Genomic DNA, 14,212 nt, shown 5'->3' on the forward strand with positions numbered 1-14,212 from the left:
AAAAAAAAAAAAATTAGTGTCTACAGATTATCTACTAGAAGAAACAATTAATGACAGTTCAGTAAACACTTCACAAACAGCACTTATTTAGAGTGATGATGACATATGCAGATGACAGAGTTACCATTACAAAAGAGCCCATTAGTTTTCTTAAAAGTGCTGGTGTGCAGGTGTAACCTAGAAGACAACAGATTTTCTCTTTGATCCTAATTCCTACTGTAGTGATAAAAATCCAAATCACATAAATATATGAAAAATCTGCATACAAAAAAATAGAAAGAATAGCACCTTAAATGACTTGTCCAGTTATTACAGACAAACAGAGCACCTTAACAAGTATATTTTGCTTCAAACTCTATTGTTTAAAAGTTTAGTCTCTTAAGTCTCTTATGCTCACCAAGGCTGCATCGATGTGATAAAAATACGGTAAAAACAGTGATATTGTCAAACTAAAATACGGTTTAATAAAACTGTCTATTTTCTGTTCTTTAATGTATTTTAAAATGTAATTTATTCCTTGATGCAGAGCTGAATTTTCAGCATCATTACTCCAGTCTTCAGTGTCACATGATCCTTCAGAATCATTCTAATGCTGATTTGCTTCTCTAGAAATATTGATTACTCTTATCAATGTTGAAAACAGTTGAGCTGCTTAATATTGTTGTGGAAACTGTAATATATTTTTAATGATTATTTGATAGTTCAAAATAACATTTATTTGAAACAGAAGTCTTTTGTAAAAATTATACATGTCTTCACTGTCACTTTTAATCAATTTAATCCTTGCTAATAATTTTTTACTGACCACAAACTTTTGAATGTGTAATGTGCAATGGTCTTATTAGACTCATTAAGTAAAATGTTAACGTTTAGAGAGCTTACCGGTATGTCTTCTTCACAGATCATTATAATCAAAGTCCCTTTAAAGGGATAGTTCATCCAAAAAATTGTATTATCCCATAATTTACTCACCCTCAAGCCATCTGTACATGACTAGCTTCTTTCAGACAAACACAATCGAAGTTATATTAAAAAATATCCTGGCACTTCCAAGTTTTAAAATGGTAGTGAACGGCGGCCCTGATTTTGATGTCCAAAAAAGTGCATCCATTCATCATAAAAGTAATCCATATGGCTCTGGGGCGTTAATAAAGGCCTTCTGTAGCAAAGCGATGGGTTTTTGTAAGAAAAATATCCATATTTAAAACTTTATCAGCTTCCGGCAGATGGCCTACGCAAGTTGACTTACGCCAAAAGAGTAACCCCTGATGCGATGTATGACGTGGATGTAGGAGTAGTGTAAGCTTTAGATGCTTCTCACGGTTCAAACATAGGGCTGGGCAACAAACTCAAGCTCCTCTTTTCTTATATCGAAATCCTCCGACATTTCTCTTCAAAACTTCTCGTTTTAGACTTCTAATTCTTGACCGGTGTTTGGTTTTGCTCTGCTCTATCCTCTGGAGGATTTTCTCTTGTAAATAGTGCTTTCTGTTTAAACATGACAAATGACTCCATTCTTCGTAAGTATGGAGTCATTTGTAAAGGTATTTGTTTTCCACTTTAGTTTCTAGTTCATCCCACACATAGAAAAGAATACATTAAAGCTGAAAAAATATTTTTATGTTTTGATTATTCTGCTTTTGTTTGGTCCTGTTTCCAGTGAAGTGAGGTCAGGTATCAAACTTTAAAGTCGACTACTTGACAGAAGTCCAGGGGAAGGGCTTCGACTACGACTGGGCATCTGACAGACAGAGAGAGAAGAATACAGCTTAAAATCACTCACAGAGCAGCTGGCAAAATCCGCAGAGAAGAATGGAAGAATTTGTAACAAAATTGTACTAACCCTCAGACTCACCGAGGAAGCGTGTGCAAGAGAGATATGAAGAAAACTTAATTGTTAAACTAATATGAATTGTGGACTATAAACTACATTGTGGACCATATTGTTTTACTTGTTTACTTTTGGGAATGTTTAAGGAATAGTTCACAGTTCTGTCATCATTTACTTGCATTCTAAGCCTGTATGATTTAACTTTCTTCTGAGAGTCCAAAAGAAGTAGCAGAACGTCTGAGCTGTTCTCTGTCAAACAATGAAGCTGCATGAGTACCAGGAGTTTTCAAGCTCCAAAGAGCAAAAACGCACCATGCAAGTACTACAAAAATGGTTCATATACTCTCACCGGGCACTTGAGTGTAATCATTGCACTATATTCCAACTCTTCTGAAGCCAAATGACAGCTTTGTGTGATGAACAGACTGATTTAAATCATTATTCACAGAATTTTTTTTTTTTTTTTTTTTTTTGAAAGCCATGGGCACCATTTACTTTCATTGTATAGAAAACAGCAGTTTTGAAATTCTGCTATAAAAAAACTTATTTTGTGTTCCACAGAGGAAAGAAAATCATACAGGTTTCAGACGTGTGGGTGAGAAATTATGATAGAATTAAAAATGTTAGGTGGCCTATCCCTTGAATTGGAAGAGTCAAACGTTCAGTAGAAACTCACAAATGTGCGGCTGGGGCTTCCTGAACGAGAGCGAACAGGACTGGAACTACGACTCCTGCTTCTCCACTAGAGAAAAACATGTACATTACATCCACACAAACGTAAACATTTGACTATTTAATCATTTTAGATCTATCTAAATCCATTATTTTATAATTCTTTAACAATAATGCATAAAACCTATTAAATAGCATTAACAAAAATCTCAACAAAAACTTTTCTTCCCCTACTTTTCTCCTTTTTAATGCAGTATGATTATGTCATGACTAGAATGAATGCTATTTTGATTGATTTTCTCCAAATGGCCTCCACATACCAGAGCTCCTCTCCTAGTGACCGCCTCTCCCTTCAGTATGACAGTGTCTCCCTCCAACAGTGCAGGCCACACGTGAAACGCCACCAGTGGAGCGGTGAACTCAGAGTCAAAACTGCGCCTGTACCTGAGAGGAAGAGAAAGTGTGATGGGTGTGTCTCAATATGTTTTTTCTTCTCCTTTAAAAAAATGTGCACTGCTTTTTTAAGACACTGTGAGTTCAACTTTTATAGATGCATCTCAAGACCCTTGAGACGTGTTGCTGTGTATGTGTGAGTGTGTCTGATTTATGAGCTCCACTCACTTATTATCACTGTAGAGTTCACCATCTGAGCTGAAGGCCAGGTCCAGTGGTGGGTCAAGAGTTTGCATGGCAAATGCTATTCGACATGCTTCCCTAATGAAGCTGCTGATCAGAACAAAGTCCACCTCCGGAGGGAAAGAGATGCGTGGGTTTACGTTCATTGCGTTGATCACTTCCTAAACAGATGGAAATGTAACAATTAAAATTTACAAAAGCATATAAAAAATACAAAATTAATTTTTGTATTTTTTTTGGGGGGGATTCTGCAACACAAAAGAGAAAAGTAATTTCTGATGTATGAAAGCATTAAGACAAAATAAAACTTAATAATAAAACTGTGTTTATTAGGAATATCAGGGTTGCTATACTTAATCACAAAAAGTGTGGTCAAACGTACATTAACGCTGGTCTGCACATCATACAGGTCCAGATTTCTCACAATGTAATCCACCACTGCATCCTCCAGACTCTCAGGACCAATATGAGTGGAGGAAAGTGTCTTCCTCACACGTCCTTTAAACTGCCGATAGGCCAGTTTAGCAGCCTGAAATGATTCCTGTTGGACAATACAAATTATTAATTACAATACAGCATCTTACCTGCTGCTTTATAATATAATATAGTGTAATATTTTTTTATTTCCACAAAATTCCAGAGAAATATTTCCATAGAAATATTATTTTTCTTTCATTTTGGATTAGATTAGTTCAAAATTAAATGGAGCATTATTTCTTTAATATGTTCTATGACTTTATAGGGACCATGACATTATTACTAGCCTACATTAGCAGTTATCTCAGGATGGTAATTGATAACCAAAGCCATTCTTACCACAACAGCGATAAAAAGTATCCTCTGGACTGTTTCCAGGTCGTCAATGTATCTGCGCAGTAGACTTTGGGAATCCAGCCTCTCTGTGGCATACAGGTCTGAGAAACGGGAGATCATCCGAGCATGCCGAGAGGAACTAGTGAGCTGGGCGCGTGTAGGAGACTCGCCTCTCACGGGGCTAACCGAGCGACTCCGCCTTGGAAGAGGACTAGGTGAACGGCTCCTGACCAATCTGGAAGTGAGTTGAAAGAGTAAGTATTAAGGCTTACTTAAGTCTCATTTGCACTAAGCAACGAGGTGTTTTTTATGTCAAATGTACCTCTCCTGTAGAACAGTTTTTTCAGCGGTGAGGAACGAGACCTCATCTCGTAGGATTCTGACCTGCCTCTCATAGTCATCAAGTTTATCCAGCTTTCTCTTATATTGATCAACCTGATCTTGAGCAACTCGCAACCTGACACAATTCCATTATTTAACATAATATGAATATTCAATTCAATTCAATTTCTAGTACACAAATGGACACTCAGCAGTCATACAGCTCATACAACTGTCTAAATGTTCAACACACAAAGATATAAATAGAAATTTCAGTAAAGTTCACCATCTCTGACTCACTCTGCCTTTAGATGTAGTATTTCATCTTCTGTGGCTAACAGGGTAGTTGCAGATTTATTTTTTGTGGAATCCAGTTCAATCTGGGTGTCAGCAAGCCTGGAAACAAATAAATAACACAATCAATTATTTTGATTTATTTGTATGAAGTGTAAAATGTAAAAGGTGAACCTTTCTGTACTATGATGTATTGCGTATAAGGATAAATGAATAGAATTTTATGTTTAATTGGAAGTTCACCTAAAATAGAAATTATGAAATTTCTATAAACAGAATTTTTATTTTATTTTTTTATTATTATTATTTTTAAAGGATTTTTATTTTATCCTCCTTTTATTTTTAAAGAAACTTCATATAGATGATTTCCATAATCCACAATAAGATCTATTTCATTCCATGCTGGCTTTAATCTAGTTTAGACTTATGATACTGACTCCTGTTTAACTGAATCCAGCTCCATACGTGTAGAAGACAGCCGGTCTTCTATTTTCAGCATGTCACTCTCATGAAATGAGGACAGTTCACGAATCTTGCGATCTTTCTCCACAGATTCCTAACCGGCACATACAAAAGCCAACACAGAGATACACATGTATATGGGCAAGTGGTGACTCAGGATCATTATTTCACTCATGAAACAGGCATGTGGAACCATTTAAAGACAGCTGTAGATGATTCTGGATGTCCAGCTCACCTGAATGAGGCTAAGGCTGGTATCTGTGGAGACAGACGAAGCTGCAATGGTGAAGCAAGAGCCAAGCCATGGTAAAAGGCGAGATTTTAGAGTGTCAACCCCTGAATAATGTCCCCCTGAAGAAAAACAAGGACATAGAATCTGCTTGAACATTAATGTTGAACAGTCAGCTAGGGAATGGTTATGGTACATGCTAGAGCTAAATGAGACTAAATATTATACATAAATACTGAAAGTAAATAGAGGAGTGATTCTGTTTGTTACCCTCTTGTGCTGTAAGATTGAGTATGGTGAACAATTGACCCTGGATTTTAGAGGTGAGCTCCACCAGCTCACAGCACCTATTCAGGTTCTGGTCACAAGAGAACACCTGAGAGAAAATAAGACCAAATGATGTTATGAGATAAGAAGACATAGCTAGGTAGTAAATGCAACATCAGGTATAACAGCGAGAAGTTAAGCAGCAACTGTGAAATACCCCTGAACTGCAACAATGTGCTGAATCGGATATTGCACTTCCTGCTCAGGTAGCATGAAAACAACGCATTTAGTTTTTTTTTTGGCATTGCATTAACTCTGTGCTTAGTTAGCCTACATGTCAAATTTCAATTTAATATTCCAAGTTCTTCAAATGCCAAAATGGTTTTTCAATATTTTTTTCAAGGTAAAATATATATATATATATATATATATATATATATATATATATATATATATATATATATATATAAACTTATTTAATTTAACTTTAACTTATTTTTAGCTTACAATTGACAACATAATAGCTTAGTAAATAGTCAAATATTATGACAAACTACTAAATTTCTCAAAAATTTGAGACACCAATAGACATTTTTGACGCGCAAAAATAGGCTACTTTTCAGAAACTGAAAACATGTTTATCACGGACATTTTTGAAGAATAACTTAATAGATTAGAAGACTGACACATAAACGTGTGCTTCGAATTCCCCATTTCTAATAAATTGCGAAGACTATACTGTAAATTCCACTTATTAAGAATAGAGCAAAAACTTCTGAGTTCCTCCATTCAGAAAACACAAGTCTGACGGGAGCGCGCACGTTGCCTGTCAGCCTATCAGAACTACCCAGGAATGGAGTCGCCGTTGTCCTGACAACGAGCGTCCATAGAAACCAAACTTTGCTGCAAAAGCTAAAGCAAAATGCAATAAAGCAAATATTGCTCATGTCCGTTGCTACATAGAAGCACCTTGAGCATATAAATTCAGGATGCTAGGCTACAACTCCAGATACTATCAACTGTAGGTTGCAGTGCATATTGAGTTATGCTTAACCCCGCCCACAAAGCAGATCCATGTAAATAGTTATGCATTTAGTGAAAACAGCCTTCAGTCCAGACAGAAACTCAAATATCCCAATCTGGAATCAGTGACTCCTGAATGTATGCACGATATCACACATAAGTGCCTAAACAATTTAAAGTCTGGCAACTAATGTAAACTAACGTTACTCTAGTCTAGCGGTTAACGTTACATGAGATCTGCAGACTAAGTGCAGTTTGAAGTAAGTTAATGATGATGACTTACATGATAGTCTTTGTACCAAGCTTCCAGTTTGTCTTGCAAAACACTGTACGGAGATGAGTTCACCAGTCTTCGTAAAGTGTCAGCCATAGCTGCAGATCTGCTGCTGTAATCCTGCTTCAGGACGTCCCAGTGCACTTAATCCAGCAGCACTGGTGCGCGCTTTTGTTTTTATAGGCTACTGCTAGTAAAAGCCCACCATTCACACCTTTGACTTTCAGCGAAACCATGGACGCGCTTTTAGTTGTAGCAACGGTTTGCTAGACATCTCAGTTTGAGGAAATATAGCTGTATAAGGACAAGCTGTATATATGGACAGCCCGAGCTATGTTTTTTTTTAACACGGCCTCTATTATGTTACTCAGAGTCTCTCTGAAGTTGCAGCTCAGTTCTCAGTGATCTGTTGAGTGGGTGTCAGATGTCAAGTGCGGGAAGATGTTTTTTTACATTCTCTTGAAGAACAGGTGTAATGCCTTAATTGATTTTACGTTATTTAACGTAATACCACGTGACATAATACACGTGCAATTAAATAAAAATGAATTCTTTTAAACAATGCATTGCAGCTATTGATCAAATTGAGTTATCCAGCAACTGTGACCTATAGTAACATAAGGGGTAACACACAAAACACTAACATAAACATAGGCCTATATAATAATAATAGTAATAAATAATATTAAAAAAAACACCTTAATGTGCACATAACTAAAATCTTAAAAATTACTTAAAGCAATGCATATCTTTACTACATAACTTTAATAATATTTTACAGTAAACGTATTTTCTGAAAATTTAAATAATTTAAATTTTCAGTGGGTTTACACTTTCAGAGCATGACAATGACCTTTAATAAAAGAGATGGTATTTCTTTAAATGATAAAATAGTTTTGGTTGATGCAATATGACACTGGTGGGTGTGCCACACCTCAAAGGAGGACTCCCACATGGTTAAAAGTAGAAAACCCTTTAATTTATAGGCCCGGTTTCACATAAAGGTCTTAGGTTAAGCAAGGATTATAGGCCTTAGTTCAATTAGGACATTTAAATAGCTTTTATAAATGTGCCATAGAAAAAAAAAACATTACTGGTGTACATCTTGAGACAAAACATTGGAACTGACATATTTTAAGATATGACAGTGCCATTGTTGCTTTCAGTTAAAACAGCTCAAACATGCATTTTAGTCTGCGACTATAGGTTTAAGCCTTGTCTGTGAAACCAGCCAATTAGGTTGTTCACCAAATGTAAACAAATATTATTATGACAGTGTCCTGTTTTGTTTGTTACTTCAGTTAACATGGAATAAAATGCAAAGAATAAAATGTTTAAAAATCTGTTCGTTTTTTTTTAACCTTCAGTAATTACACTCAAATTAATTAAATAAATTGACATTCACTGGTTATTTTATAGTTAACATGCATAATCTACTTTTTTAGAAAACAGAAATCAGCATTATGAGTCAGAGATGGAAAAAAGGAAAGAAAGAGCAGAAAATAAGATGAGGCATTAAGTTCAATCTGTGGAGTGAAGAAATGATGAGAGGAGCAAAATGCAGAATATAAAGCTTTAAAATACGGACACAATATAAATTCAACTTCATAAGAAAACATATGCAGAAAAAAAATTGTACAATACCATTTTAAATGTTACTCATATTCAGTTTGTGTCTTATTCAAATTTTGCCTATTTGTTGTTGCACGTGTTTTTAATTGTTGTAGAGTTCTGATTTCCGAATATTCTGATATTCAGATTTCATAAAATTTCAGTCAGGGATGGCTCACATTACCTGAAAATAATTTTGTCTGGAGTGCATGATCTCAAAATGTTTATTTGTATATATCTTGCAAATAACACATTATATCAACTGTATTCAAATTGAAATATTATAGCTGGACCTCATAGTTAACAAGAGTAATAAAGAAAAGAAAAAAACCTCTATGTAGCCTATCTAAATTTACACGTTTAACAAAGAGTGGCCCACTTTACATGCATTCACCCTATTGTCTTTTAAAATATTTAGGTTATAATTTTCGCATTAAAATGTTTACTGTATTTTTTATGTTAATATTTTATAACTGGGAAAGAGGGGTTGGAAAAAGAAATAAAAGTAAAAACATAATAGACAAGTTATAATAACAGGTTCTCTCTAGCGTTAACATTGAACGGGGGGAAATGTCCTTATTTGTAGCTACTTTCCTTATACGGCGAGTCTGGGATTCACAACTGGCTCTTTATAGCGGAGGAACAAACCATCTAACATATCAGTTCGTACTCCCTTAAAAGTAAGTCATTCCCTCTTTAAACTTGGTCTGTATTTCTGGAATTACTTTTTTTAGGATAGACATGTTTGAAGTGTATAGTCCACGTGAAAGTTTGGCTATTTGTGTTTATTTTTTGGATAACGGTTCTCTCGCAGTGGTTTCTCCTCAGGCTGTGTGAAGCTGTCAGTGCAGTCTGTGTGTTCAGAGAGGGAGGGTCAACATGGCGTCGGAGCAGGTCTGTTTTCAATGTGAAATGTAAATGTTTTCTCCGTTGTGATGCTTTTCAAGCGATTTTCGGGGCTTACACGAGTCGTGTATATTAACTTCAAACCTCACACGATGTCAATAGCGATGTATGTGAATGGCTAACGATCATATGCGCAATTTATGTCCGGATCTTTTATGGAAAAAAATACTCATTATTGCAGGGTTACATTTGCTTCTAAGTTTGCTCTTGTTATACCGAATGATGATACTTTGGAGCTTTAAAATAAAACCCTTTTCTGTCTAAATACATACGCTCTAATTTATTACCGAGGGTTGCGTGTCATTTATTTTTAGGCATGTAGACAGACGAACTCATATACTGCATTCCTGAGACTGCAACACTGGTTTCTTATTTAGCTATCACGCTGTAATAGCATAAAAGTGTTTATTGTTAATTCATTCTAAAAGAAGATACATGGTTGAAATATTGCAGAAATATGCCACTTCATCTCTTCAGTTCAGTATTATTCAATGTAGGATGTAATTATTTGCATATTCCCAAATCAGACCACCACATAAGTAACTCACATAAATTTGAAATCAGTTGTCATTATTTAGTGCGCTATTCAAAATAATGTATCCTAAATAGTTAAAAAGGGAAGATTGAAATATATGCTTAAATATTACACTATATTATACAGTGGTATTTCGGCATTTAAAGACATGCTTAAAATAACATTGCATTGCATAATTATATAACTAAATAATAAAATATTAAACTGAAATTGTATGTATTTAAAAAAAGATAGTTTAATAACAAAAAATACATTTGTTAGATTTAAAATGACAAAAATAGATATAATGTTATTATATAAAAGAATAAGATGTATAGTGTTATGTAATAGGTATAATGTTCAAATTAAGATGAAAAAGCATTTTGATGCTTTGTGGCTGTCAAACATTAGTGAACAACATGTTAATATAGTATGATGAACTACACAATTGACTATTCTGCTAGGACACCTGTGCGAACTCGAATCCACTAAAAATGAGTCTTAACCAGTTGTTTGAAAGTAATTGGAAAAGTTTTTTTAGATGCATTAGATACATTTTTAATGAGGCTTAAGTATTTTTGGTTCTTCTATAAAAATGTTTACACCTAAACTCATCAGCACTGACAGCAGAACCCTAGAAAATATCTTGTTTGCAATCTATGTAAGTAAAGCTGAATATTGAAGGGGTTCTTGTTGATGTGAAATTTAATGGCAGGCCACTTGTAGCAGTAATGGATTGTCTATTAAATGTGCAGTAACATACAATAATTGTAACTTCTAGTCATCCTTTTTTTCCTTATATCCACAGGAAATCTCAAATGCCCCAGTGAAGAAATCTATGAGGGAGAAGGCTATCGAGCGCAGATCAGCTAATAAAGAGCACAACAGTAATTTTAAGGCCGGATATGTTCCAATTGAAGAGGAGCGACTCCACAAGACAGGACTGAGGGGTCGCAAGGGCATTATTGCCATTGGCATAGTCATCCTACTCTTTCTGCTTGCGCTCATTAATCTCATTGTGAGTTTATCGGTTGTTTGTTGTGCCTGTGATATTATTAATATGATAGGATATACTTAAAAACTAGCATCTAATTGTTTTTTTTAGCAAGGATGCAATAAATTGATCAAAAGTGACAGTAAAGACATTTATGATGTTACAAAATTTACATTTCAAATAAAGGCTGTTTTGAACTTTCTATTCATCAAAGAATCCAGGGAGAAATGTGTCAGTTTCCACAAAAATGTTAAGCAGCATAACTGTTTTCAACATTGATGATAAAAAATGCAAAAAAAGGTCTGCACTCTAAAAATACTGAAGACTGGAGTAATGATTCTGAAAATTCAGCTTCGTCATCCCATTTAAAAGTTATTTAAAATTGTAATAATATTCCACAATCTAAAAATTCTCAGTTTTGAATAAATGCGGCCTTGTGAGTATGTGAGTCACTCATGGACTTCTTTCATGTGACTTCTTTCAAAACCATTTCAGTCACTTCAGTTACATCTCTACTACTCACTTGAATAAAGAGAGACACTCATACATTATCACTGTCTGTCTTTTATAGATAACTCTAGTGATATGGACAGTTATACGGATAGGTCCGGGAGGTTGTGAAAGTATGGAGTTTCACGAGAGCGGCCTGCTACGCTTCAAACAGAAGGCCGATATGGGTGTGGTTCACCCGCTGCACAAGAGCACAGTGGGCGGCAGGAAGGACCAGGACCTCGTCATTACTGGCAACAATAACCCAGTCAGTCAGCATAGTATCTGACTTTCTCTTGCAAATCTGTATCCTCTGAGTGATTATATGAGAATGTGTATTAATTTAGGGGTTTTCTGCGTGTTACAGGTGGTGTTCCAGCAAGGCAACACTAAGCTGAGCGTGGAGGAAGATAAAACGTCTATCGTCAGCGACTTGGGCATCTCCTTCACTGACCCCCGCACTCAGACGACGTTCTTTAGCACTGATTTTGACAACCATGAGTTCCACCTGCCCAAAGAGGTCAAGATTCTAAATGTGAAGAAAGCTTCTACTGAGAGAGTAAGCAACTGTACTCATAGTCCTGACTCATAGGCTTATGAAACCTGAATAAGTGAGTTCATTTGAAACAAATAGATGTACCTAATCACACTGCATACGACACAGGACAAATCTTAAAGCCTTGATATGAGATTTATGATCGTCTTAGAGGTGTGTTTGTACAGTGACTCAGTGCCATACTTTGCAGATCACCAGCAATGCATCATCTGACCTCACTATCAAAGGAGACGGTAAGGCCATTATTCGTGGCAACGAGGGAGTTTACATCATGGGCAAAACTGTGGAGTTCAGCATGGGTGGGGACATCGAGCTGAAAGCGGTAAATATTGTAAAATGTCATTACAATTGAAAATAACTTGTCTATTTTAATATATTTTAAAATGTAATTTATTCCTGTGATGGCAAAGTTCGAGTTTTCAGCATCATTACTTCTTCAGTGTCACATGATCCTTCAGTAATCATTCTAATGCTGATTTGGTGCTCAAGAAACATTTCTTATTATTATCAATGTTGAAAACAGTTGAGCTGCTTACTGACCCCAAACTTTTGAAAAGTGTCGTAAATTAATCAGAACATACAAGTATGAGTATGTTTTTTTCTGTTTTGTTTGCAGGAAAACAGCATTATTCTAAATGGTTCAGTGATGTTCAGTCCTTCACGTATACCAAACTCCTCTCTGGGGGGAGACTTGTACTTCAATGAGGGGTTGGAGAGGTATAAACTTTGCATGTGTGCAGATGGGACACTGTTCAGAGTGCAGGTCAAATACCCCAACATGGGCTGCCAGACGTCCGACAATCCCTGTGGAGCAGCACACTGAAAAAAGTGAGATGAATACCACTGGAATACACATGCTCATCAACGTTTTCAAATGAAACATGACATTTCGGGTGAACTCCCAAAAGATGTATAGATGATAATGTGGGTTTTTTTTTTTTTTTTTTACTGGACAATAATTAGCTTATAATATTAGTTTACACATGCAATATACAAAAAATGCACACAATCCGCCCTCACACTCCCACCCACCAGGACAGTTTCTACTACATGCCCACTCAACTTTATTGGAGGTCTAAGAACACACACTCACACACATACCTCTATGATGATAATCGCTCCCTACAACCATAAATCCGTCCGAGCACAAACAGTACCGTTTTCTTTTATGGCCGAGAGCTCCCCGTGCATTATCATTGGCTTACCTCAGTGATTTACAGTCTTTAAGCTGCCTACTTTCAACCTTCACTGCATTTGCTTTATATATTGTATCATAGCAGAGTAATTTGAGTCCAGTGATTTTCTGAGCAGTATTATTACACTCTTTTACAATCCCCTCCGGTCATTAATAATCATCAAATGGCCACATAAAAAGAGGGATGTTGTTTGACTGATACAAATGTTAAAATAGTGTCATAAACCCTCTGTATTGTTTAGTCTGAAAGACTATTTCTACATGGTCATTTTGGCTTTAGAAGAGGGGATTTAAAGTGGCCAATATTATTTAAAGGGTTAGTTCACCCAAAAATGAAAATGATGTCATTAATTACTTACCCTCATGTAATTTCAAACCTGTTCATCTTCGGGACACAAATTAAGATCTTTTTGATGAAATCCGAGAGCTTTCCGAGCCCCCGTAGAATGCAACGTTATTACCACTTTAAGGCCCAGAAAGGTAGTAAAGACATCGTTAAAATAGTCCATGTGACTACAGTGATTCAACCTTAATGTTATGAAGCGACGAGAATACTTTTAGTGCGCCAAAAAAAAATAAAAAAAATAAGGACTTTATTCAACAATTTCTTCTCTTCCATGTCAGTCTCTGACGCTGTTCACATTGTAAACACTGTGCAGCGCTTCCAGGTTCTACATCGGAACGCCGGCTCAGTGTTGGCGGGGTCCTGCGTCAGGATCACACGCATGTGTCGTGGTGCTCACGTGAACAGCGCGGAGACTCACACGGAAGAAAAGAAATTGTTGGATAAAGTAATAACTTTTATTGCGCAAACAAACTTTTTTCCTTTTCATTTCTTTGTAACAATCTCAGCAACATCTTATGTAAGTAACACTTTAAGCCTGATCCTGAAACAGTGGTTAGTGATGCATCAATTCTGGCACATATTTTCAAGGTTTTGTATTATAGTGCCCTTCTTAGAGTGCCATGGACTAATGACAAATGACTTGTCGCCTAATGACATGTTCATAGGTGTGTACCATCTAATATCTTTTGATAAGATAAAAACAGGAAACTTCTATGATATATATTTGAGTTATCCAAGTGTGATATTTTGTGCAATATAACCTTCTTGGCCTGGTTTTT

The 14,212-nt window shown here is 35.9% G+C and overlaps 2 protein-coding genes across 2 annotated transcripts; one reads left to right on the plus strand and one right to left on the minus strand.

Moving 5' to 3' along the window:
• Window positions 1-1,450: 1,450 nt before the first annotated feature.
• spata18 (spermatogenesis associated 18) lies at window positions 1,451-7,131 on the minus strand. The gene is made up of 12 exons (XM_056259805.1): window positions 6,832-7,131; window positions 5,529-5,634; window positions 5,265-5,380; window positions 5,005-5,123; window positions 4,574-4,669; window positions 4,275-4,409; window positions 3,956-4,187; window positions 3,522-3,680; window positions 3,125-3,300; window positions 2,824-2,947; window positions 2,508-2,573; window positions 1,451-1,741 (listed from the first exon to the last, which is right to left on the minus strand). Exons 1-12 carry the CDS (start codon window positions 6,916-6,918, stop codon window positions 1,685-1,687), a joined length of 1,473 nt encoding a protein of 490 aa, XP_056115780.1. The 5' UTR covers window positions 6,919-7,131; the 3' UTR covers window positions 1,451-1,684.
• A 2,044-nt stretch (window positions 7,132-9,175) lies between these two features.
• Window positions 9,176-12,796, plus strand: sgcb (sarcoglycan, beta (dystrophin-associated glycoprotein)). Its single transcript, XM_056259807.1, has 6 exons — window positions 9,176-9,327; window positions 10,662-10,871; window positions 11,419-11,604; window positions 11,704-11,895; window positions 12,083-12,214; window positions 12,509-12,796. The coding sequence occupies exons 1-6, from the start codon at window positions 9,313-9,315 to the stop codon at window positions 12,713-12,715; spliced, it is 942 nt and encodes a 313-aa protein (XP_056115782.1). The 5' UTR covers window positions 9,176-9,312; the 3' UTR covers window positions 12,716-12,796.
• The last annotated feature ends 1,416 nt before the right edge of the window (window positions 12,797-14,212 follow it).

The sequence above is a fragment of the Rhinichthys klamathensis genome, unplaced genomic scaffold, assembly GCF_029890125.1.
Source record: "Rhinichthys klamathensis goyatoka isolate OS25496 unplaced genomic scaffold, OSU_Roscu_1.1 h1tg000170l_1, whole genome shotgun sequence".
Taxonomy (NCBI): domain Eukaryota; kingdom Metazoa; phylum Chordata; class Actinopteri; order Cypriniformes; family Leuciscidae; genus Rhinichthys; species Rhinichthys klamathensis.